At 47.5% G+C, this 25,086-nt stretch overlaps 1 protein-coding gene across 1 annotated transcript in view; it reads left to right on the top strand.

Moving 5' to 3' along the window:
- The first annotated feature begins 200 nt into the window (after nucleotides 1–200).
- Nucleotides 201–25,086, top strand: part of LDLR (low density lipoprotein receptor) — a 28,423-nt gene continuing 3,537 nt past the window's right edge. The window contains exons 1-16 of the mRNA XM_081076824.1: nucleotides 201–401; nucleotides 8,035–8,157; nucleotides 8,604–8,726; nucleotides 10,230–10,613; nucleotides 12,867–12,989; nucleotides 14,706–14,828; nucleotides 16,058–16,177; nucleotides 16,374–16,499; nucleotides 18,324–18,495; nucleotides 18,583–18,807; nucleotides 20,317–20,435; nucleotides 20,718–20,857; nucleotides 21,953–22,094; nucleotides 22,205–22,357; nucleotides 22,919–23,017; nucleotides 24,924–25,001. Coding sequence (XP_080932950.1) covers nucleotides 215–401; nucleotides 8,035–8,157; nucleotides 8,604–8,726; nucleotides 10,230–10,613; nucleotides 12,867–12,989; nucleotides 14,706–14,828; nucleotides 16,058–16,177; nucleotides 16,374–16,499; nucleotides 18,324–18,495; nucleotides 18,583–18,807; nucleotides 20,317–20,435; nucleotides 20,718–20,857; nucleotides 21,953–22,094; nucleotides 22,205–22,357; nucleotides 22,919–23,017; nucleotides 24,924–25,001 — 2,437 coding nt within the window. The 5' untranslated portion in view covers nucleotides 201–214. The remainder of the gene's footprint in view (nucleotides 402–8,034; nucleotides 8,158–8,603; nucleotides 8,727–10,229; nucleotides 10,614–12,866; nucleotides 12,990–14,705; nucleotides 14,829–16,057; nucleotides 16,178–16,373; nucleotides 16,500–18,323; nucleotides 18,496–18,582; nucleotides 18,808–20,316; nucleotides 20,436–20,717; nucleotides 20,858–21,952; nucleotides 22,095–22,204; nucleotides 22,358–22,918; nucleotides 23,018–24,923; nucleotides 25,002–25,086) is intronic.

Raw genomic sequence — 25,086 nt, 5'->3', positions numbered from 1 at the left:
ACGGGCTACCCAAATTCGACAAAGCCAGGAGCCCGCCCTGGAGCGGCTTTGGAAAGCAGCGGAATCCGTCAGGGCTTCACGGGTTAAGGGGCCTAGGCCACATCAGCCGTTCGAAACTCCTCCTCTCACAACTCCTCCTCTCACAGCGAGGTGAAGATATTTGAAAATCACCCCACTGCAAACTCCTCCCCCCTAGGAGAAACCTCGCATTGAAATGCTGCAAATGACTGGGGCCCCGCGTGCAGTCACCGCTGGGCTGCGCGAAGCCCGGGTTTCCAGCGGGGACACTGAGGACCGTGGACAGCGGACAACGGCCCGGGCCGGGGCGTTGCTGGGGGGGGCTGGGAGCATGAGGCTGTGCTGGTCCGTCGCCCTGCTCCTCGCCGCGGCGCGGGCTGCAGGTAAGGCTAGCTCCAGGCGCCCGCGCGGGGCCGCGATGAGCTCCTCGAACTCCGAGAGCCCCGTGGTAAATTTTTTTTTAAGGGGAAAACGAAAAATCACTCCATCCTTGGGAGACGTGGGGGGAAATGGCACGAAGTCCTTTCGACACAGCTGAAGGGAGAGTAAGGGGCGCGAGGGGTTGGGGAATCTGGAGGAGTCAGGCGAAACGGGATGCGGATTTCCCCACAAGTCTCCGTGAAGGGGGGGATCCCCTTGTCTCCCTCAGAGCAAGGCACGAGTACCTCCAGCCCTGGGGATGAGGGACCCCTTCCCCGAGTTATTTTTGGGGCAAGGGTGACGAGAAGCCCCGCTGGAGGCCAGCCTGGAGGTCGCTGCAGGTGTTCCTCCGCGCCCGCCCGCGGGCAGGAGTTACCGAGGCGGCCTAGTTGGCTTTGTGCTGCCCGAGGGCGCCACTGGCTCTCCGAGCCGAGCAGAACGCGTGGGCCCCAGGCTCTGCACGCGCGCTTCTGCCGAAGGCCAACGCCTCCCACCCCGCCCCCCGCCCCGCCGGCCCGCCCCCGATCTCCCATTGGACGCGATTCAAACAGGCGAGCCTCGAGCCTCTCCTCTTGACCAATGGGAGGCGGCTACTGCGGAGGCGCGCTGCATGGGGCGGGGCTGGCTCAGGAGTCGTGCTGCACGTCGTTCTGGGTGAGGCGGGCGGAGGAGATTCCTCGTGTCGGATCCCGGCTCCTGTCACAAAGGAGGCGACACGCCCCGGGCCCCTGGATCCGCCGCCTCAGGGCGCCTGCTTCTCCTTGCGGTTTCCTCCGCGATCTGTGGCGAGGGCTTCATCCCCACTTTGTTTTCAGGGCCTCCCTCGCTTCGCCTGCCCGGGACTAGTCGCAGACGCGCCTTGGTTCCTTCTGAGGCTGAAATGCCGGTCCCTCGTGGGGCCGGCACTTCGGGGAGGCGCAGGCACCGGGAGCCAGCGACACCCGGCGGACCCCTCAGGGTCGCCTTGTTTGTCCAGAGACTCTAAAGAGGTTCAGTGGAGCTGTTCACATGGCGAATTTTCATTTTAGGTGGTTTCAAATTTAGATTTGGGCAAGAGGCTAGTTGGTGCATGATCCTGAGTGGTTTTTAAAAAACGAGCTTCCAGAGGCGTTTGACCCTGCCCTGGGTAATAGATACACACGGGCCTTTTCCTGTGTTGGACCAGCTCAGCCCATAAAAGGCCTGGGGTTGCCTGGTTAACGGGATGGCAGGAAGTTGTTTTTATGGGCGGAGGGGTTGGCTTTGAGTAGAGAGCTCTGACCTCGTGGGATGCCTACCTGTGACACGTGGGTTTCTGCCGGGAAGGGAGGGAAGGAGGGAGGCTGCCCTCACACAGCGGAGGACTGGGGTGATCATTTCACCCCCCGTTGCGTGAAGTGGAGGGAGCGTGGCTTGGTCCAGTGACACTTGATTAACCTGTAGTTCACACACTGATTGACTCCTTCCCGAGAAGGAAATAATGGCAATGAAGTCTGGAGCAAGATGTGCTGTTTCCTTTAGTTTTGTCTCTCACTGGGTGGCTGGGGGTCTCTCCCCTGTTCTCAAGGAAACTCTGAGTCCTGACGTGTTCCCCAGACTCCTGAGAGCTGGCAGCGACTTCTCTCCTCCCTGCGAACAAGATGCCCTACATTCGTAGCAACCCTGGCTGCCCCAACTCGCTCCTGAGCTGTCTTCAAAGCCTGTCCTGGGGGCAGGTGGGAGATTGTCCGTTTCCTTTGTGAATGAAGTAGTTGGAATCTGAACTGCAGGCCTTCACTTAGCCAGATCAAAATCTGCTAACAGTTGTCCTACTGGAGCAAAGGTGCAGTAACAGCCTCCGTAAGGAGAAGGTATCTTAAGACTGACGAACAAAGCAGGCAACTCTATAGAATATAACAGAATTTATTATAGGGTAATTTACTTAAGGCAAGATTGGGTCAGAGTGGAAGAGAAGACCCAACGGTTTTGCACAAATTGTTCTCTGCTGAAGACTCCTGTTACTGCACCTGTTTTTTTTTTTTTTAATAGTATAACTTAGGTACTAATGACCGACAAGACAAAGGGACAATGCAGTCATGCCAAGGGCCATACCTCCGGTGGTCCCTATTATCCCAGTTTGATACTCATCTCAGTAGTCATCCTGGCCATTACTAACAAAAGTATTTTTGGTTAAATTTTAAGGAACATGGACACTTATTAACTAGAAGGCCTTGATATGCTTACTAAGGACAGCGAGGTTGGTTAAAAGTCACAGCATGAAGGGACACAAAGATGGAGATGGTTTTTTGTTCACATCTACATGTATACAACAGTTGTGACTAGAGTATCAAATATGCCAAGGGCATACCAGAACTCCAAGAGAAAGTAATGTCCTCCTAAGAGTTGTATCTGCTTTAGCAACTTCTTCCGGGCAAACTGGTAAAAGATAGGGAGAGCTTTTTGGAGACTGCAAACCTTTAAGGGGAATGATGTGCTTCATTCTTTCTTTCCAGGCTAGTCCAGCTCTTATCTGTGGGGTTCCTCCCCTGATAAGATCCAATTCTAGAGCCTTTGTTGCTCATGCTTTGATGGTCCCTTCACATTCTGATTAAGTACACTAATAACATCCAGACTTCACCCAGCATCAAGCAAGTGACCATTTGTTGCTAAGAACTGCGGAAGTAACCAGCAGTGAACAGTGAAGTGACAGAGACAGGCTACTGCTCCCCAAAATTGCTGGCAACAAAATCAACCTGGGGATAGAGATCACTCCTGGGGAAAATACCTTGGCATCTGAGTTTGGAAAAGAATCCTGGTAAATTGATTTCCCATTCATTTTCTAACTAACTTTGTTAGTTCCAGCCATTTTTTTTTTCCAGGAAATGATTCTGTCTATAATTTTGATTTCCCTTACCACAACTATCTTCAGTAGCACGGGACAGCAAACATCGAAAGCATTTGCTACCTCATTTGTGCTCTGGAGAAAAAGCAGAACTGCGTATTCTCCTTTTCTGTTTCAATAACTTTGTTCCTGATTGGTCACTCATGACAAGAGAGATCTAAGGGCTAGAGTTTAGAGACTTTTTTTGGAGTGCTTATGTAACTTTAGGCATCCTCAGCAGGAGGAGATATGGAGGTGTCTGCTCTGTTTTACTTTTGCTGAAATTTAAATGAAACTAACTGTAAAAGCTATCCACTTTTCAAACATTGTCTGGAGCTGATTGAGCACCCAACAGCCAGCTGTTGGATGACCTCGTCTGAAATAGGTAGTGGTGGGGGTCTTCCTGTTGGTGAGGACTTCAACCTTCTGTGGTTAGGAAATATTTGGAGAACTGTTGCCAGGTGAAGTCTTGATGTCCACGAAAGGGGTTTATTGTTTTTAATCTTTATCCCTCTTTAAAGGGCCTTAAGACAGTATTATTTCAGTGGCACGTTTTGTTTGTGGATGGATCCTTGTGCAAATGTTGGGAGGCGAGAACATTAGTGGTGGATGAAAAAGGGGTTTTACAGAAAGTAAGCTCACAGGTTATCTGATCATAAATCCCTAACTGGGCAGGTCATGGTCGGTAGTCACACCTCAGCCATGCAACTTCTTTAGTAAAAGGTTAATCTTTGCCTTAAGCAAACCCTGTCCCTTGTTGGACTTGCATCGTTTCTGTGCATCTAGGTTAACATACTTTTGCAATAAGAGTAACCACCCACAAGAGAGCATATAATCCTGTTAACTAGCCTGTAATTCAACTCCCACCTTGCTTTTTCCCACCTCCATGTAATCTTCCTTACATTCCTTCCTTAATCTCAAATACTTAAAAGAATCAGCAAAACTATCAATTCTGCATAGCATTTGAGATCTTGCTTCCCGGCAATTGTCGTCAGTTTGGCTCAAATAAACTTAAACAATTCTCCACAGGTTTGGATATTCTTAAGTCTATGGTGGTAACCAAAGCTTTGCTGTGTTGGGGGGGTGACGACAGGCTCCTCCTCCAAGATCCTTGTTGCCAGTGTCCCGTGCCTGAACTTCCTTTTTAGTTGTTTTCCTGAGAATCTTCAAATCCCAATTGCTTTTTGCCCACCCTGTGTGCCAGAGTCAAGGAGAAGTGAATCAACGATCATGATTCAGCCATGAGCAACATGGTGTATTGTAGATGAGTCTCCGAAGGAGACAACCTGTTCCCATCAGTGGTTGGGCAATAATACACTTATCAGTGTGTGTGACCCTGGCAGATTCCAAAGCTCAACTCACTTGCTCCCTCTTCCCTCCCTTTCTTCCGCTCATTGTCCTTGTCACCTGGACTTTGTAATTCACACTTACCAAGTTCTGATGAAACACGCCTTGTATTTCTATCACCTCTATCCTCCTTTGGGCCCTCCTCCTATCTGTCCTAATCTCATCTAACTAGTTTCCTAACTTTTGGCAAAAGCATGGAACTTGAACTTTGAAGACCCAGAGTTTGTTTTCTTTCTAAATTGAGGAATAATTGACATACTATAAAATGGACAGATATTAAGTGAACAACAGTTCAGTTAGTTTTTATAAATGTTAATTTCCATGTAATCACCTCCCATTTGGATATAGAATGTTTCTAGCCTGCCAGAGAGTTTCCTTGTGCCCCTTTCTCTAATTTAATTACCGCCCCCACATACCAAAGGCAGCTGCTAATCTGAGTTCTATCATTATAGGTTAGTTTTGACTGAACTAGCACTTCACATAAATGCAATCAGAGTACATACTTTTGAACAAAAGAAACCAGACACACAGAATGTTTCGGCAATTTATCCGTGTTGATGTGTTTATCAGATACTTGTCCCTTTTTATTTCAAAGTCATGTCCCATTGGATGAACATATCACCTGTCTGTTTTTAAGCTGATGTCTATTGTGTCAGCCTCTGGGCAGGGTTTCTTTTTTGTTCTGGTGTTTAATACGCTCTTAGAAATAGGGATTGATCTTCTCCCATTTTATAGATGAGGAAATTGAGGCCAAGGAGTGTTCAGTCAGTTGCCCAAGTCATTCTAGTTAAATGGCCCGGAAAGCCATTTACACCCAGGTCTGTCTAACCACCTCACACACTGCCTCTCAGGGAATCTGCATGAAAGGGCTGGGTGGACCATCAAAGTAGACGTGAGAAGGGGGCATACCTTTCTTCCATGGATCCCTTTACTGGATATGCCAAATCAGTTTTCTCCCTCTGTCCATGCATATCTGAGAACTCAAATACACACATACATATATAAGTAAATAAATAAGCAAAGAGTCAGTAAATAAATAAGTAGTTATTTACAAGGAAAACCAACCCAAATGTTTATTTGTGCTCCACAGACTCTAGGGCAGTAAAAGATGATCTTTTTGCAAGGTCCTCCAAAAGTCCTAAAAATGCAGAATATTCCTTGACAGCTAGAATCAGGTCATGGAAAATCATAACCCATCTTACCTTTTCCTAGCATCTTATGGCTGTGGTAAAAACCTGCCTGTCTCTTGTATAAATGTTACACACTCTGGATAGCAGAACAATTTCTCACAGTAAAGCAGAGGAGAGTAATAAAATATAGCAAATGGTGTCCTATTTTTCAGGAAGGTGATCTTCAAATTGATGGTGTTTAAAGAGAATATCAAGGGAAAAGACACATCTAAATATATGAAAAGACTATAGATGACACAGCTTGTAAGATCTTGGTCATTCCTCGTCAGAATGAAGGGAGGGCTTCTCTCAGGGGCAGTCAGAATCATTATTTACTTTCCCCAGTTCTTTTTTGTCCAGAAGATTCTCCCAGGAGTGGAATCACTTTCTGGAGATGTGATTTCTGCTTCAAGTATGATGCATACATGGGAATTACCTTTGTGCAAAATTTTGCATAAAATTTTTGCAACTTTTGCAGAAATTTGTGGCCAAATTTTCCACAAACCATTAAACAATTTTCTTGGTTATGGCTAACATTCAAAATTAAATGATAAATAGAAAAGCCTTCTTAATCTTCTTAGGATAATGAAACATATAAGTAATCTATCCATCAATCAAAACTTATATTTTATATACTATTTGCCTGTAGAACATTTGACTCATCAGGAAAATCCTGCTACCTGCAGGATTTATTGTTTTTGTCTTATTTCCTTATTTATTCAATATAAAGCATGTTTAGATAAGTCAAATCAAAATTTTTATTGGCCTTATTGTTTTAGTTTACATAGAAAATCAGTTTATACGTCAGGATTAATAGATTTTTATTACCAGGTATCACCACCCAATAAAAGTTTGCTGTGATTCCAGTTCACACACAGTTCACGCATTCTAAATCAAAGCATAATACCTAAAACAAAATGCAATCAATATAATTTTGATCTCTTTTCCCAGGTACAAAAATCATGTATTTTAGGAAATTTCCCAAACACTTACTTTGTCTTTATTTTTATGTGAAAATCTGAGTCTTTCTTTTCCTAGGAAAAAAATTCTCTTATTACAGCTAAGCTACAGTTTCTGTTCCATTTCTTTGGATCCGACCTTCAGATATACCGGGGATGCCAAAAAAATGTCTACAAGTGGACACTTTGGTCAACGTTGCTCAAGCAGTAGTTCAGCGTAATCAGAAGTGTCTGGACGCTGACAGTAACCACTTTGAGCACCTCTTGTAATTGGAGAAGTCAAATGTGACTTGTATTCATCTTTTGTTGTTGGTATATATTGAGTATTACAATTTTAATACAGTTTTCCTCTTAAAATGTGTATACATATTTTTTGGCACCCTCTGTGTGATTATCTTTGCTGCGGGATCTCTGCTGTCTGGCCTGCACATTAATTTCTCATGTTTTTCTTTTAATATTTCCACTCTACCTACTGGAAAAATTTCCTCAAGTTTTAATGACTTTTTTTCCCCTTTTCTGCTTTCCCCTCCCACTCCAGTTCAAGCTGTTGTTTTCTCAGTCTAGTTGGGTAGGACACAGCTCCCTGGCCCATGCTGGTGTTATGAGCCTTGCACTCCCCCCCGGCTGAGGCAGTCGGTGGCCGGTTGTCGGTCAGCCGCTCACGATGGCTGCCAGCCACTCACTGCAGCACACGCTAGTCCACAGCAGCTCATACCCACCTCTGGCTGCGCACGGCAGCCCAGCTCCAGGGAGAGCCATTGTTCACAATTTTAGCAGTAGAGAGCTCAGTTCTCTGGCCCATGTGGGAATCAAACCAGTGACCTCAACGTTAGGAGAATGGTGCTCCACCCACCTGAGCCACCGGGCCGGCTCCAAGTTTTAATGATTTTTGCAGTGTTAATTTTCTTCATTACTGTTTCCAATACAGGTGTGTAATATGCTAAATACTTTTTTTTATTAATGTGAACAGAAGTTCTAATATTTTGTTCCCAGATCCCAGTGGATTCTCACTTTGGATTCAACAACAATTACACATTTTTGACAAGTCTCTCTCTCTCTCTCTCTCTCTCTCTCTCTCTCTCTCTCTCTCTCTCTGCACCCTCTGCTATATTTTTGGTTCATAAAATTTAATTTGTTGTGTGTGTTTCATTTCCTGGGAACCACTGTTACAAAATGGTTATATTTCTGGTTCATTCTAAAGTTGGCAAGAAACAGACACAGGTAGTTTGGTGAGTTTCTGACCTTGGCATTGAAACTTCCTTCCTCTTTCCTTCTCTCTCAGTGGAAGACAAATGTGAAAGAAATGAGTTCCAGTGCCAAGATGGGACATGCATCTCCTACAAGTGGGTTTGCGATGGGAGTGCTGAGTGCCAGGACAGTTCTGATGAGTCCCAGGAGACGTGCAGTGAGTCCCCTTTGGGCGTGACACCCATCTCAACCCTTTTTGATGAGAGAGGGTGACAGATGAGTTGGAATTTGGCCATCAGACTGATGTGTTCAACCATGAATTGGGAAATGGGAAGGGAAGATATTACTAGAACTTCTCTTTAACAGCTCTTTTAAAAAAAATTGAGGTGAAATTCACGCAATACAAATTTAACCATTTTAAAGTGACCAATTCAGTAGCGTTAATACATTCACAATGTTGTATAACCAGCTCCTCTATCTCGTTCCAAAACCTTTTCGACACCTAATGTCTAATTTTTAACATGCTCCATTAAAATTTGACCTAGAAAAGTGGGATTGGCACCCTCTTTCTGAAAACTCTGGGTTCTTCATTGGCACAGCTAGGACTGGCGAGGCAGATTGGTCTTCCCTTTGAGTTAAGGCTCAGTCCTGTTTCTCCCACAGGGTCTGTCACCTGCAAGTTGGAGGACTTCAGCTGCGGTGGCCGTGTCAACCGTTGCATTCCTCAGTTCTGGAGGTGTGATGGCCAGGTGGACTGTGAGAATGGCTCAGATGAGCAAGGCTGTCGTAAGTGTGGCCCAAGTGGGATCCAGCAGCTGTCAGAGTTTGTTCCCCCAGCAGCCCTGTCCGAGGTGCGGATCAGCTGCTCTTTACTTAGCTCCATCTCCTGGGGGCTTGTACTAACTCCCTCCTCCCACCCTTTGAACCCCACTTTGACCAGAATGCATTGCAGGGGCTAGTGATGGTGCCCCACTTAGGGTCGTCAGCACACTCAGTGAGCCTTGCTGAGTGCCCACCTCATGGCACACGTTCCGGTGGGTGAATCACTGTGACCACCATCAACCACCCCAGGAGACTGAGCACACAGTAGGTGCTCACCCACCAACTCGCTCACCCGACTAACCGCTAAGAGGAGGAAAGCTTCACCAAGCTGCAGCTTCTGCAAAGAAACAGGCCGAGTCCTGGAGGGGACTCCACTTCAGAGCTGGGTGTCTGTCTTGGCTCTTTGATTTTATGTGTTACTTATTGTTTTTTTTCAGTTGTGTAGATTTTTATTTTTAATGGAGTAAGGTTCTCAGAAACAAAATAATTGGGGGAAATTTAAATAACTAAGATCACATCAAATCTTCAAGTTTACGAAATATAAAAACCCTTAAGAGAGTTTGTTGTTTTTTTTTTTAACCAAGATGTGAGTGTTCACTTACATTTACCTTAGAAACACACATCTAACCTTCCTTAGTGGTCATCTGATGAAACAACTCTTTGGGGAACATTTAAACAAAAGAAATGGATTGGCTTCTTTCCCAGGCACTTAGTTTTTCTTCCACCTTTGTTGAGATATAATTGAAATATGACATATACACTGTCCGCCCTCTGCATCAGTGGATTTTGCCTCCCTGGACTCAACCAACAGATCGAAAATATTGGGAAGGGGGAAATTCCAGCAAGTTCCAAAAAGTATAACTTGAATTTGCCACATGCCAAGAACTATGCTGAATTTATGCAAATGAAGTGATGTGTAGGTGTATCTGCTATGGCCCGTATGTAAATACGGGCTATAGGCAAACACTTCTCCATTTTGTGTAAGGGACTTGGGCATTCCGGGGTTTCAGGATCTGCAGGGGTTTCTGGAACCAATCCCCTAAGGATACCGAGAGACTCACATTGTGAAATGATGACCACAATAAGATTACTTAACACCTCCATCACTTCACATAATTACCACCTTTTTGGGGGTGAGGCTCTTTTAATAATCATAACCCTTAAATAAGGCTTCCTTGTGTCCAGCCCAACCTGAGATCTGTTCTCACCAGTCCTCATAATAATACCCAGAGGCACAAACAGATGAGGAAACTGAGGCCCGGGGGGGCCCAGGAAGGAGCTGGGGAGTCCCGCCTAGGCAGTGGTTCCAAGTCTAAGACCCCTGACTGCTACCCTCCCCCTCCAGGAGCCACTTCCTAGGATCTGGCCTCTCCTTGTTCAGTGTCCTCATTCTGTAGAACCGGCTGGTGTTGAGAGATGGGGGGGGGGGTCCCCCATGACGGGGTTGTCTCCCATCTGTCTGCGCAGCCCCCAAGACGTGCTCCCCGGACGAGTTCCGCTGCCACGACGGGAAGTGCATCGCGCCAGGGTTCGTCTGCGACTCGGACTGGGACTGCTTGGATGGCTCCGACGAGGCGTCCTGCCCCACACCCACCTGCGGTCCCTCCAGCTTCCAGTGCAATAGCTCCACCTGCATCCCTGAGCTGTGGGTCTGCGACGGCGACGACGACTGCGATGATGGCTCAGACGAGTGGCCGCTGCACTGTGGTGCCCGCAACATATCCGCCACACATGGGGAAAACCCCTGCTCGGCCCTGGAGTTCCACTGCCGCAGCGGGGAATGCATCCACTCCAGCTGGCGCTGCGATGGCGGCCCCGACTGCAAGGACAAGTCTGACGAGGAGAACTGCGGTAGGGGCGCCTAGCGGGATCCCCTGACCTGTCCCCGTGCTCCCCCAGGTGCCTTTAGATGGTTAAACGATTTCCAGCCACACGCCTATTTAATTAATCTCTTTTTTGACAAGGGGAGCAAGGGACAAGCTGCAGTATTATTTGGTTGGTGCAAAAGTAATTGCGGTTTAAAAGGTTGAAAATAATTGCAAAAACCACAATTACTCTGGTAACATCAGAGCTGTGTGACCCTTGGCCAAGGACTCAACCTTGCTGGGCTGTGGTGTCCTCCCCTGTAAAATGGGGCAATAGCATTGGCCTTGGCCAGCTGCGATTAGAATCCAGTGCTACCCCATAGTGAACTTTCTGGGATGCGTCCCACATCTGCTCTGCCCAGTGCAAAAGCTTGCCAGCGTTGCATAGTGCAACTGAAGAACACAATTTTTAGTTTTGTTTCATTTGAATTAATTGAAAGTTGAATAGCCACCCATGGTTAGTGGCTCCAGTCTTGGAGATGGTGCACACAAAGGATGTGGCCTTGGTGCTGGCCCTGTGTCAGGTCCGTTCTCCTTGAACCCCACAGGCCATTATTTTAAGGCCTGTGATGGAGAATCACTGTCAATCCAGAAGGTGTTTTCATCTTTGTGTGTCTTCAGTATCTTTGCCCACATGCGCAGTTTTCATAGAGTTGTAATCACTGTGTAGGTGTAATTTGACATTTTTAACACCATATTTTAAAGACAATGGATGACTTTGTATGTGATCAAGTCTCAAACTCATTTCATCCCCATATCTTGTGCGCAGGTTTCCCCTACTCTTTATAGATGGGGAAACTGAGGTACAGAAAGGCAGCGTAATCTTCTGAGAACACACCTGTGAAAGTAAAAATCCCGTCTGCCTACCATTTTAGCTGTCATCCAAGTTCGTGCTTTGCTAAAGTCACCTTTGGTTGTTTTTTATTCTTTATTGCAAAGATTACATAGGGGTTAAAAATAAGATCATTTCCCTTTTTACATATGTTACAGCAGAGGAAGTATCCACCTGAACAGAGCTCCCAAAATTTGCATTGTTTTTTTAAAGGTGGAGAGGGGATCATTCTGCCCACAGATTTATTATGTCTTCTCACTGACATCATGAAATCAAATTTTAAAATTGTTAATTTTTAAAAAAATTTTATTGGGGAATATTGGGGAACAGTGTGTTTCTCCAGGGCCCGTCAGCTCCAAGTCGTTGTCCTTCAATCTGGTTGTGGAGGGCGCAGCTCAGCTCCAAGTCCAGTCGCTGTTTTTAGTCTTTAGTTGCGGGGGGCGCAGCCCCCCATCCCATGCGGGAATTGAACAGGCAACCTTGTTGTTCAGAGCTCGCGCTCTAACCAACTGAGCCCTCCGGCCGCCCTGTAAACATTTTTATTGTACAATATAACCCACAGGAAAGTGCAGAAAACATAAACATGTTTAAGCACAAAGCTAATCCAGTGTGAGGTCAAGGTCTGGACCACGGCCATTACCCTATTCCAGTCACCATGTGTATCCTCCGAGATGTAATTGTTACGTAGTCTTTTATCACATAGCGTCATCTCGTTAACATTTCTCATGTCTGCAGTCTGTCCTTTGAATGATTGCATTATGCTTGGTGGTATTGATCTGACATCATAATTTACTTGACCTGACTCTGTCTAGCTTGAGATCACATCATTGCTTTTCTGCTGAGAATGGCCTGTTGGGTCTGTAGCTTTTTAATGAATTAAATGTGATCTAAAAAATGCATATCAGGCAAAACTGGAGAGAAGTCTAGGAAAACCTTAAAAGTTGTGGTGAGGTATTTGGATTGTGGGTGCTTTCCTCCCGTTTCCTATTTTCCAATGTTTGCTCCATTACTTTAGTAATAATTTTCCGTGATTCTACTTCATTAAGGAAAAAAGTACTTATCACCATAAAAAAAAATCTTCTAAACTCTACATTGGTTACATTTGAGAATACAAAGACAGATAGGTGTACCTGGGGAGTCTTCCCCCTGTGGTGGGAAGGAACACCCCCTCTTTCCTCTTTATCCCTCTCAAAGAAGGAGATAAAATGGATGAGCTGCTGTCTTATGCTGGTGGACGAGGGTGGATGTGTTTCTTCATGTGGAAACCTCCTCAGTCCACACTCTGTTCCCGAAGCCCAGGGCAGCAGGCTCCTGTGAGGCTGTTGGAAAATTGCTGCTTCAAAGGTGGGGATTGTCCCGTTTTGGCTGCTGCTTGAGAAAAATCTACACGATCTCTGTCTCTCCCAGCTAAGACCACGTGCCGGCCTGACGAGTTCCAGTGCTTGGATGGGACCTGCATCCACGGCAGCCAGCAGTGCGACAAGGAGTATGACTGCAAGGACAAGAGTGATGAGCTTGGCTGCATCAATGGTGAGCTCCGTGCCCCAAGGAGGGGCGTGGGGCGAGCGGGGTGGATCCCAGACGAGCGTGGAGGTTCCCAGGTCAGCTCCTCACCAGTGTGTGTCCTTGAGCAACTTCCTTGAACCCCCTGATCTGAAAAATGTACAAAATGAAAGCACCTACTTCAGGACTATGAGATTTAGTGAGGTTGGAGTGGTCAGAGTCCGAATCTTTGAGCTCAGAGTTACATGCACAAAACAAGTCCACGTAAAACACTTCCCTGAATTTACAACACACTAGTCCCGCTCCTGGAAATGACTCCAGCAGACAGGCTCTGGTCATGCAGAGCGGCACAGTACTGACAGCCAAACGCTGGAAGCAGCCCAAGGATTCCTCAGCAGCAGAATTAATTTAAAAAACTGTAATTGTGGTAAAATATACATCATGTATGGATACTGCTTTTTAAAATACTTTTTGTGAAGATATTTATAAGCCCAAACACATTTTAGTGAACAAAAAGTTAAATTCTGATAATACACTATCTTTTTTTTTAACCGGTAAAATATATACCACATAAAATTTACCATCTTAACCATTTTTAAGTGTTCAGGTCTGTGGCATTCAGTACATTCACGTAGTGGTGCAGCCATCACCACTATCCATTTCCAGAACTTTTTCGTCTTCCCAAATTGAAACTTTGTCCCCATTAAGCACTTAGGTTCCCAATCCCCTCTCCCCCAGCCCTGCCCCTGGTACCCACCATTCCACTTTCTCTCTGAGTTTGACTACTCTAGGGTATAAGTGAAATCATGTTTGTCTTTTTGTGTCTGGCTTATTTCACTACGCATAATGTGCTCCAGATTCATCCACATTGTAACGTGTCAGAATTGCCTTCCTTTTTTAAGCCTGAATAATATTCCATTGTGTGGATGGACCACACTGTGTTATACATTCATCTGTTGATGGACACTTGGGTGGCTTCCATCTTTCAGCTATTGTGAGTAATGCTGCTATGAACACGGGTGTGTGGAAATATTAAAATGATGACGTAGACACACAGCAGACTATCATACAGCTCAGAAAATGAGGCTACAACCCTCAGCAGCAACACATACAAACCTCAGAACTTCAGGGCTGACAGCAAGAAGCAAGTTACAAGAGATTACTGAATACAACTATTTTACAAGACTCAAAAACAAGCAAAATTCAACAACATATTGTTCGTACATGTCTGATAGAACTATTAAGGAAAAATAAGGGAGTGGTAAACCCCAAATTCAGGATCATTGTTACCTCTGGGGGTGTAGCAGAGCGTAAGGGGATGGGACGGTAATACGGTATGATGATCTAAGTCATGGGGTCTGTAAACTTTTCCCATAAAAGGCCAGATAGTAAATATTTTTGTCTTTGTGGGCCACAGTCTCTGTTGCAGCTACTCAACTCTGCCATTGTCTCGAGAAAACAGCCACAGACAGTATAGAAATGAATAGGCCAGGCTGTGTGCCAATAAAACTTTATTTAAATAAACAGGCAGTGGGTGGGTTTGGCCATGGTCCATAGTTTGCCAACTCCTGCTCTTGGTGACATCCTAATTCTTAAGCTGGGTTCACAGCTTAACATAATTATTATGTTTTATTAGTGAACACATTTGCATATAATTTTATACAAATTAACTATATTCGTAAAAAGCCCTAAGCAGGGTCCTGCAGCTCAGAAGCACCTAACCCTCTTTTTTGGCTCTCATAGTGACTTTGTGCCAAGGCCCCGACAAGTTCAAGTGCCACAGCGGCGAATGCATCACCATGGACAAAGTGTGCAACTCGGTCCGGGACTGCCGGGACTGGTCGGACGAGCCCCTCCAGGAGTGTGGTGAGCCCCGGGGTGCTGGCAGCTCTCGAGCTCCTAGGGAGCTAGGCGTGGGACCCACACATGTGCTCTGTGGGGTCGCAAGGCTCCAGCCCATCCGTGCCGCCAGGTGCTTTGGCTCTGGGAAGCACAGATATGGGGAGGATACGTGGCTTGCTTCCACGTTTCAGTTTTCACATCCATAGGAGGGACTATAGTGGCTCACACATCCTAGGCCTGCTGGGTTTGGGTGATGGGCTGCTTGTAAAGTTTTGGCAACTCTCTGTGACGCATTGTTATGTAACTATTCGGACTTTTATGGTCATGTGGTCTCTGTCACAGTTATTCAACTAGACCATGGTAGCAGGAAAGCAGCCACACCTACGCACGCAGATGTGTGCATATGAATGTATGTTCCAAGAAAACTTTATTACAGACACTGAAATTTGAATTTCATAGAATTTTTATGTGATGTTAAAGAACATTTTTCTTTTGATTCTCATTCTTCTTTTTCAACTATTTAAAAATGTGAAAGCCATTCTTAGCTATCGGGCTATGCCTGGTGTAGAGGCTAGAGCACGGATTGTGGAGCCAACGCCCAGGGTGTGAGTCCAGTGGTGTGTGTGATGTTGGGCAGGTCATTTAACTTGGTGATGCCTCAGTTTCTCCAGCTGTAGTTCAGCTACCTTAAGGGTTGTTGGCAGGATTAAAAGAGTTAATATACGTAACCGTGGTATGTGGTTTTTATTTTTTATAATCGAAAAAAATTTATTAATTGTGGTCGAAGAAAATAACAAGATTTATCATCTTAACCATTTTTTCAGTGTTCAGTTCAGTGGCATTAAATACATTCACACTGTTGTGCCACCATCCCCACCAGCCATCTCCAGAACTTTCTCATGTTCCCAAACTGACACTCTGTCCGTCCCCATCAATCACTAATTCCCCTCCCACGCCCCATGGTACCCACCATTCTACTCTCTATCAATTTGATTCCTCTAAAGCCCTCATACGGGTGGAATCACACAGCAGTCGTCCTTTTGTGTCTGGCTTGTCTCACCTAGCATGATGTCCTCCAGGTTCATCCATTTTGTTGCTCATGACAGTGGTAATTTCAAGTCCTCTTAGGGGTCCTGGTACTTCACTCAAAGTCATTGTGACTGTGATAAAGATGGTGAAACAAGTGAGGGTGGCAGGGAAAGGGATGGCTGGAGCCCGGAGTGTGACCAGCCTGTGCCCCTCCCCCGGTGCAGGGACCAACGAGTGCCTGGACAACAAGGGTGGCTGCTCCCATATCTGCAACGACCTCAAGATTGGCTACGAGTGCTTGTGTCCCAAGGGCTTCCAGCTGGCGGGCCAGCGAAGATGCGAAGGTGATTCCCGAGCAGGGTGGGCACTGGGCCTCCTTGGCCTTTTCCTCCGACATGGTCGCCAAACCCTCTGTGCCTTGGTTTCACCATCTGTTATGTAACAAGGCATGTGGGGCATGGCTTTGGGTCGGAGCCCATCGCTCTACCCATGGCCTGTGGGGAAGATGTCCCCAACCTCTTTCTCTGTCCCAACGCACAGATATCGATGAGTGTCAGGACCCTGACGCCTGCAGCCAGGTCTGCGTGAACCTTGAGGGCAGCTTCAAGTGCGAGTGTAAGGCGGGCTTCAGGTTGGACCCCGTCACCAAGGCCTGCAAGGCTACGGGTAAGTACGCGGAGGGTGTGGGAGAGAGAGCTGGCCTGGCCGCTCCCAAAGCAAACAGGTGAGGAATTTCAGCATCTGAACTTTGCACAGACGAAAATGACCCGGGCACAGGCTGTTTGCTCCTGAGACCTCTGGCAGGTGAATGACAGCGCAGTTAAAAATCAGTCTTGCTGGAAGGCTGCTCTCACGTGTCCAGCTTCTCAGCAGACACAGGTCAACCCCATGGCGGACAGTTTGTAGCACCCATCCCCGCCAGGGACTTCAGGGGACAAGAGGTAGAAAGCCATGGCCTCAAACAGCCCGTACCTCCTCTGTCTCTTCTTATTAGTTACACTACCTGTACCAAAAAGAAAAGTAAGTGCATTTAAAAGAAACCAAACTATAATAGATCATAATGAAACAAAATAGAAATAGTTGAGTTTCTTTTCTACCTGAAGTTTAGGTTAGAACTTCAACCATGCACTAATTCTTCAAATCACCTAAATCAAGGGATCCTGCGTTTTTGGAGGCGTAATTGTTCTGGCAGAGTTGTCATCCATATAGTTCCCCAAATGTTCTTTTTGCGTCATGTTCTGCTCTTGCAGGGTAATTCCAGTTTTGCAGAAATATTTTCGAGCTTTGCCTGTTTCCCTAAGAGTCTCTTAGGCTTTAAGTCCTTCGCCCCTGTTATCATCCCTCTAGACAGCCTCCAGCCTCCCTCTGTCACAACCCCGCCCACGTTCCGGTTCTGGGGAAAACTTGGAGCAGAGTTCCTGAAATGCTGCATGATTTGACCTTTTACTTTCATTGTAATCTGTAGCATTAGGTGTCTATACAGGTGCCATCCTGGGGTTGGGGATGGCATCATGGGAAGGGATATTCTGAGTGAGGTCAGTTGTAGAAGTGGTTAGTTTGTTGGTGAATATTGGTGTCATAGGTATAGCACAGACCCCAGAGTCCGAGAGACACGGGTTCAAATCCCGGCTCTGCCATTCACTAGCTGGGTGACCTTGGGCAAGTCACTTCCCCTCTCTGAGCTTCAATCCCTTTATCTGTAAAGGGAGGTTGAAAATAGTCTCTGCCTTGTAGGGGTATGAGGATCGATGAGGGAAAACTTAGTAGGAAAATTACTAAAAAGAATTCTGCACTGTAAGGAATTGCTCCCTGCACATTAACCGTTATCATTTCTTCAACTTTGGGTTCTAAGATGTAAAATGCTGGGGCCCAGGTGTTTTAAAATGTAGTTTATATTATTATGCACCTTTGGTGAGGCCAACAGATCAGTGAGGCCACTGTAAAGACAGTTTGTAACTCACAGTTCCTGAAAGGAGGGGACACATCACACCACGCTGTGCCCCAGACGGAAGCATCAAGGTTGGTCAGGAAGCAGAGGGTGCGAGGGGAGGGCGTGAGCAGGAGCCTTTGTTGTGGTTTTCCTGGGAAGGAACAGGTGAGGCAGCGGAAGAGAGCTTAGGATTGGCTAGTTTGCATAATTTCAGCGGGCCCTACGATGCAGGGACTGTCCCTGGTTGTCTGATTCCTGGCCCTGGGGTGATAAGGACAGAGGGATGGCGGCCTGGAGTGTGATACCCCATAAAGGAGGTGGTATGTGTGGGCCGGTTAGTTTGCACTTGAGGCGAGTAGGTAACTATGGGAACTGGCGAGGCCCTCCAGGATCGGCAAGGCTCCAGAGGTCAGAGCGTCAGAACCTCACGGTTAATATACCAGGGAGGCAACTCACCCTGTGCCTTGGTCGTCTCCTCTGGTTCAGCCAGGCCTCCCAGGGTGACAAGCAGGGGTCAGGCGTCCCTCCTGTTCCCCTGCACACCCTTCCTTCCTCCACAGGCACCATCGCCTACCTCTTTTTCACCAACCGCCACGAGGTGAGGAAGATGACACTGGACCGCAGAGAATACACCAGCCTCATCCCGAACTTGAAGAACGTGGTGGCCCTGGACATGGAGGTGGCCAGCAACAGAGTCTACTGGTCCGACTTGTCCCAAAGGAAGATCTACAGGTGAGCCTCAGCCTGTATCCCAAGTGACCCAGGAGAAATAATGGCCCTGGCACTGAAGCCCTTGCCCTCCTCCTCCTCCCTCCTCAGCACCCAGATTGACAGAGCACCCAGCTTCTCCTATGACACCGTCATCGGCGAGGACCTCCAGGCCCCCGACGGGCTGGCGGTGGATTGGATCCACAGCAACATATACTGGACCGACTCCATCCTGGGCACCATCTCCGTGGCCGACACCAAGGGCGTGAAGAGAAAGACGCTCTTCAAAGAGAAAGGGTCCAAGCCCAGGGCCATTGTGGTGGATCCCGTGCATGGGTGGGTATCCCCAAAGCTGAGGAGTACAGGGAGAATGAAGAACCAGTTAGGACTCAGAGTGAGGGGGCAAGGTTTGTGTCCAAAGGAGACTAGACTGAGTGGGGTGGGGGCTGGCACCAGGGGGCCTTCCCCACCTGCCCTTTGGAGACCATGAGGATCAATCCCTCTGATGTCTGCTGTGTCACATGAGATGGAAGTGGACCCTGAAAAGTCCTGCCTTGTGGAATAGAGTCCAAAACCAGAAATTAAATACTGATTTAAGTTGGTATTAGAAATTAATACTTATTGGAAATTAGAAAATAAAATTCTGATTTAGTCTTTTGTGGCAGTGTCCTATGCCAGGAGAGGATTGGAGAAAGATGAAACTACACAGGACCAGCGTTAATCAATGGCTGATTTTTGCAAAGACCAAAGGTCACCACCCTGTGGAGGCCCCAGGCGGTGTCTACAGGACACCTTGGCTGACTCAGCAACTCCAGGGTCCACAGGGACCAGTCCACGTGTCCCCTAGAGGAAAGCATGGCCCCATCCCGTGTACTCTGTACCTGTCAGACCACATCTGCTGCCATACCATGTCACGTGTGGAATTTCACAATTCTGGAGGGATGTTGACAACCCCAGAATGGACAGCAGTAATCAGAGGAAAAGGGAGCATTTGGCTGGAAGTATGACCCTGGGGTAGACGTGGGCCGGTCAAGTTTGGGCCCCAGTTGAATAAGATAAATTCTCTCATTTGGTAGAAGGACATGCAGTCCAGTAAATTTAGCCGAGAGAGAGAGACAGAGAGAGAGAGAGAGAGAGACAGAGAGACAGAGAGAGAGAGAGAGAGAGAGAGAGAGAGAGAGAGAGAGAGAGAGAGAGAGAGAGAGAGGCTCCCAGAAACAATCCACTTAGACATAAGTGGGGTGTGTGTGGGGTGTGTCTGGCTCTTGTATTTCTCTTTACCTGAATAGCAGCCCATTTTGGCTCTCTGCTCTGCACTTGGCTGTCTCATTTAGCAGGTGGGGTTTCATCCCTGGCCACTGCATGGGCCATAATTCATTTAACTGATATTCAGCACATGGAAATGTAGAATTTTGTCCCCCTTTTTTCTCCTACCGCTCACAAGGTAGCACTGCTTTACTGGGGTAGTCTGGAACCAAACCCTCAATACCTCTGAGGTATGCCTATATATATATTTGAAAAGTGAAAAATAAAATTAATTACAAACAAATAAATTTTAAAACCCCTCGGAAAGCAGCGCTTAGGGTGCAGATTCCAGGGACCCCATCCTGATGTTGGAATCCAAACCTCCTTTTGTTCTTTAAGGTTCTAAGATCCTTCCAGGTCTCCCCGGGTGGCAGGCCTAAGGAGAGTAGGTGAGGTTGGGGGGGCAGAAGGAACTAATTCGGGGCCTCCCCAGGCCCTGTTTCAGAGTCCTGGCCTCCAAAGGTGGAGGCTGCTGTTCGCCGTTGGCTGGGAGCTGCCCCGCCGGCATCCACATGTCTGTTCTCCCTGCTCTCCCACCAGCTTCATGTACTGGACGGACTGGGGGACTCCTGCCAAGATCAAAAAGGGGGGCCTGAATGGTGTGGACGTTTACTCATTGGTGACGGACGACATCCAGTGGCCCAATGGCATTACCCTGGGTATGTTGGTGGGACTGTGGTCCCAGGGCAGTAGGCACATCCTGGAAGAGAGGAGAGTGGCCAGGCCACGGCTGAACACGACCATGCAGCTCCCACGACTAAACCCTCCCCCAAACCCCCCGCCCCAGCCCCTGTGGGGGGGGGGTGGTCAGAGCTGCTTTTCTGGTCACATCTCAGTTGGGTCCTTCGGGGGCTCCTTCCTGCTGGGAAGCAGAGTGGCCAGGCTCATAGGCTCCTCCGGTTTCATCATGTGACCTTTCCTTGTCCACCTGTGGGTTCTAGATCTTTCCAGTGGCCGCCTCTACTGGGTCGACTCCAAGCTCCACTCCATCTCCAGCATTGATGTCAATGGGCAGAACCGGAAGACAGTTTTGGAAGACAAGAAAATGCTGGCACACCCCTTTTCCTTGGCCATCTTTGAGGTGGGGGCTGGGAGTACATGATCGCTCCTTTGGGGCTTGAGAAAACTCACAGTCAAGTGCTGTTCACTGGGCACCATTCATGTATGAGGGTTGAACACTCATGCGAATGGGTCAGCAAACATTGTTTAGTTCAGTCACGCCAAGACTAACTCAGAAAACCGCCTAAGACTATGAAGAGGTCTTAGACCTGGAGTTATTTCTGTGTTATTCTTGCCAAAAGAGTCTTGAAAGGTCTAAAGCAGCAGTTCTCAATCGGGGGTCATCTTGCCGTTCAGGGGACATTTGGAAATATCTAGAGATTTTTTAGTTGTCACAATTTGTGGGGCAGTTACTACTGGCATCTAGTAGGTAGAGGCCAGGGACACTGCTAAACAGCCTACAAGAGAAGAGGGGGCCACCACGAAGGGTTATCGGCCCCAAATAGCGCCCCAGTGGGAGAATTGTGCTCTAAAGAAGTGTTGTATTCACACACCCATGTTGAAGCAGTTTGGTTCACAATAGCCAAAAGGTGAAAGCAACCCCTGGGTATCTGTCAAGGAAAACTGGACAAATAAAAATGTGGTCTATTCACACAATGGAATATTATTCAGTCTTAACAAGGAAGGAAATTGTGACACATGCTGCAACCAGGATGAACCTTAAGGACATTATGCTCAGTGAAAGAAGCCGGACACAAAAGGATGAATACTGTGTGATTACACTTACAGAGTGTCCCTAGCGGAGTCAAATCCACAGACACAGAAAGTAGAATGGTGGGGGTAGCAGGGGCTGGGGTGGCGGAATGGGGAGTTAGTGTTTAAAGGAGACAGAGTGTCAGTGTGGGAACATGAGAAAGTTCTGGAGATGGATGGTGGTGATGGTGGCACAACCGTGTGAATGTACCTAATGCCACAGAACTGGACACAAAAATGTCTAAGATGGTACATGTTATGTGTATTTTACCACAATTAAAAATATTTAAGAAAGAAGAAAGTGCTACCACTTAGAACTGCTTCTTCCCAAAGAACCCCAGAGATTTGGGGGTTGGGAAGACAGTGGTCTGTGTCCCATCCCAGCGGTTAATGGGGCCTGTCATCTACTTTAATGCCCATGTAGGATAAAGTATTTTGGACAGATATCATCAACGAAGCCATTTTCAGTGCCAACCGCCTCACGGGGTCTGACATTAATTTGATGGCAGAAAACCTGTTATCACCAGAGGACATTGTCCTTTTTCACAACCTCACCCAGCCAAGAGGTAAAGATGGGATGGCCACGCCCTCCCCCACTTCCCTAACGGTGCTCTGGAATTTTCTAGAATTTCCTGACCTCACTGTCACCCTAACTTCCCCACCTTTTCTGCCTCAGGGGTGAACTGGTGTGAGAGTCCCACTCTCCCCAATGGCGGCTGCCAGTACCTGTGTCTCCCAGCGCCACAGATCAGTCCCCACTCGCCCAAGTTCACCTGTGCCTGCCCCGACCGCATGCTGCTGGCCGAGGACAAGAGGAACTGCCTCACAGGTGGGGGCGCCCGCCTGCCCAGAACAAGTCCTGCTCCTGACACCCTTGCAGCGCAGCCCTGTAGCTGGACCTTTCTGAGCCTCTCTTTGCTCATCTGCTAAATGCGAGAGCAAGGCCCCAGGAGGCCGCTGTAAGGACTCCAGAGTTAGGGTACTCAAAGTCTGCCTTTCTTGAATGTTGGGCCCATCAACATTGTGCTGGGCACTTAGATAGACTCAGTTTACTTTTGATGCCTAGTTCACTTTGCCCTGCCCCCTTGGGAGGTTTCAGACATGGACATCGAGTAAGAAACGGACATTGAGTGAGAAACGGTCCTTTTCAATTCTTCTCATCCTCAGAGAAAGTCTCGATTTGGAGCTAGTGTGTTAGTAACGCTGCAAATCTCCCTTTTTGGAAAACAAATAATGTAATAACATAGATATTAATGGTTTTGTATTTTCAGTGCATTTGTTTTCATTTATTTCTTTGTGACTGATGGCGCTCATTTCCTCTGCGTTGTTACCAGCACTGTCAGAACGGCCCTCGGGCCACAGCGCACTCAGGAAATGTTTATTCTTTCAGACCCTGAATCTGTAGTGACCACCCGGAGGCCTGCCACAGTCCACATGACAGCTGTGGGGCCGAAGCGCACGGCCGTTCCTGAGCTCACCACCCAGACAGGTACTACACCCCTCCAAGGGAAAGGCTGGGACCACCCCGGCACCCACTCATTGGGATGAGCACCTCAATGGGCTCCTTCAGAGGCCAGAGCCTCTTGATTAAGAGCTAGAGAGTGGACTTAGTTTGGGCTCCTTCGTTGACGGTCTCTGACATGGCGTGTGCATCTCCCAAGGTTCCGTTTCCCTGCTTATAAAATGAGGCTAATAACGGTGCCCGCCCACCTCCCGGTAATAGTGGGGATCGCGTGGTCTACCTTCTGTGACGAGCCCGAGCGCATCACATGGTGGCTGCTGATCCCAGACTCTGCCAGACGCGCGGGTATAAGAGTCTGAAATGTTATCCAGGCCCATTCACTGTCCTGTTTTCAGCGAATGGGCCAGGACGAGGGTGAGGTAGGTGGGACACTCCTTCACGCAGCATCTAAGGAAGCACCAATCAACCCAGGACTCAAATAATATTTCAAGAGTTGTTATTTTTTTAAAAAACAAATCATCAGACTACAGCCTGCGGGGCAGACCAGTGAGGCATGATCATGTAAGAGTAGCATCAGATCCAGTCTTCCTAAAAACCTGGATGTTTGGTTCATCATGGGGTACTGGAATTAATTTTGATTTTTAAAAATAGCGCATTAAAATACTACTAGATGACTTGAGTTTGGGGGGGCCCTTTTAAGTTTTGTACCCGTGGCAAGTGCCTCATTCTCTTCACCCTAGCGTGGCCTCAAGGTCATGATCTATGTCCTCAAGGTTATGACCTCCTTGGAAGAGGTCAGAGTGTAGCTCTCTGTGAATTGACCAAAGACCCAGCGTTCACGTCTTTGTCCACCAGAGGGCGCCCGACCTGGTTTTTTTGAGCAATCAGGAGTGGAGCTCCAGGACTTTGGCCAGAAAAAAAATAGTCACATCAGCAAGTTTCAGACTTTTTTTTTTTTCCCCCTCAGAGTAGCGGAAGCCTCTGTTCAACCATAAACGAGATAAATCAGGAACTGCTGTGGTTGTGGGAAGTGTCAAACCCTTCTCGCTTAAGGGGGCCACTACTTGAAAAACCATTTCACAGATGGGCCCAACCAGGGCTTCTGGAATTTCGCAAAGGACCTCTTTTAAGGGAAAAACTCAAGGACCCTGCTGCTGCCCTAAATTATTATTGTTATAAGGTTTCTTAGATATGCACAAATGTAATACTGGATATAAACTTAGTACACACACAACCAATAGCTTGTAGAATTAAAACCCAGGTAGATTTGAATGACTCATGATGTTAATCATAGCTCACCGGTGTGCGTGTTACCCAGATGTGGTTTATTCAAGTCTTCTCAACCCATTTGCCTTTTTAGAGACCTTTAAGCTTTCATTTGCGTGGAGCCTTTACATTATCTGGCCCAGGTGTGCATGCGTGGTTAGTGATTATATAATGAGGTCTCCTCCCCCACACCATATTTTTTATTAGCTAGGGACAGTTGACACAGGACTATGAGGTTTGGTGTGATCCAACTGAGGCTCTGGAATTGGTGAGCATTACAGGGCCAGAAGGAGACCCCTACCCCATCCAGAATAGGTTCACTGCTATCAGATGCAGAACCAGATTGAAAAATTACACCAGTGACCACTGGGAATGTAACTGCAGGCTTTCCTCTCTTGGAGACTGAAAGCCCTTTCCAGTACCTCTTGCTGCTGGTCTAAGGAACCCTCTTCAAACCACGTGGGGTCCCATAACCATGATTGCTAACAAATAAAGTCTGGGGGCAGGCCAGCGTGGGGCCCCTCAAGCTCGGGAGATGCACCAAGTTCCTCTGCACTTTTAAGGGCAATGAGAAGCCTTTGTGTGGGGCTTATCATACACCTGCTGTGTTTCTTACATGGCTCTGACTGAGGATCTGAGCATCACTTTCCTCCCTTCTCCTCCACAGCCCAGGACGACGCTGCTAGTGGAAGGGATGAAAAGACACCCAGGAGCGTGGGAGCGCTGTACATTGTCCTCCCGATTGGTGAGTCTGCCGGCCTGTCCTCCCCCAGTTCACTGACCTCCCTGCCCAGACACCTTTTCTCCCAGGAATGGGGTGTCCCCACCAC

This window comes from Rhinolophus hipposideros (genome assembly GCF_964194185.1).
Source record: "Rhinolophus hipposideros genome assembly, chromosome: 16".
Taxonomy (NCBI): Eukaryota; Metazoa; Chordata; class Mammalia; order Chiroptera; family Rhinolophidae; genus Rhinolophus; species Rhinolophus hipposideros.
This window is presented reverse-complemented; position numbering and strand designations above follow the sequence as displayed.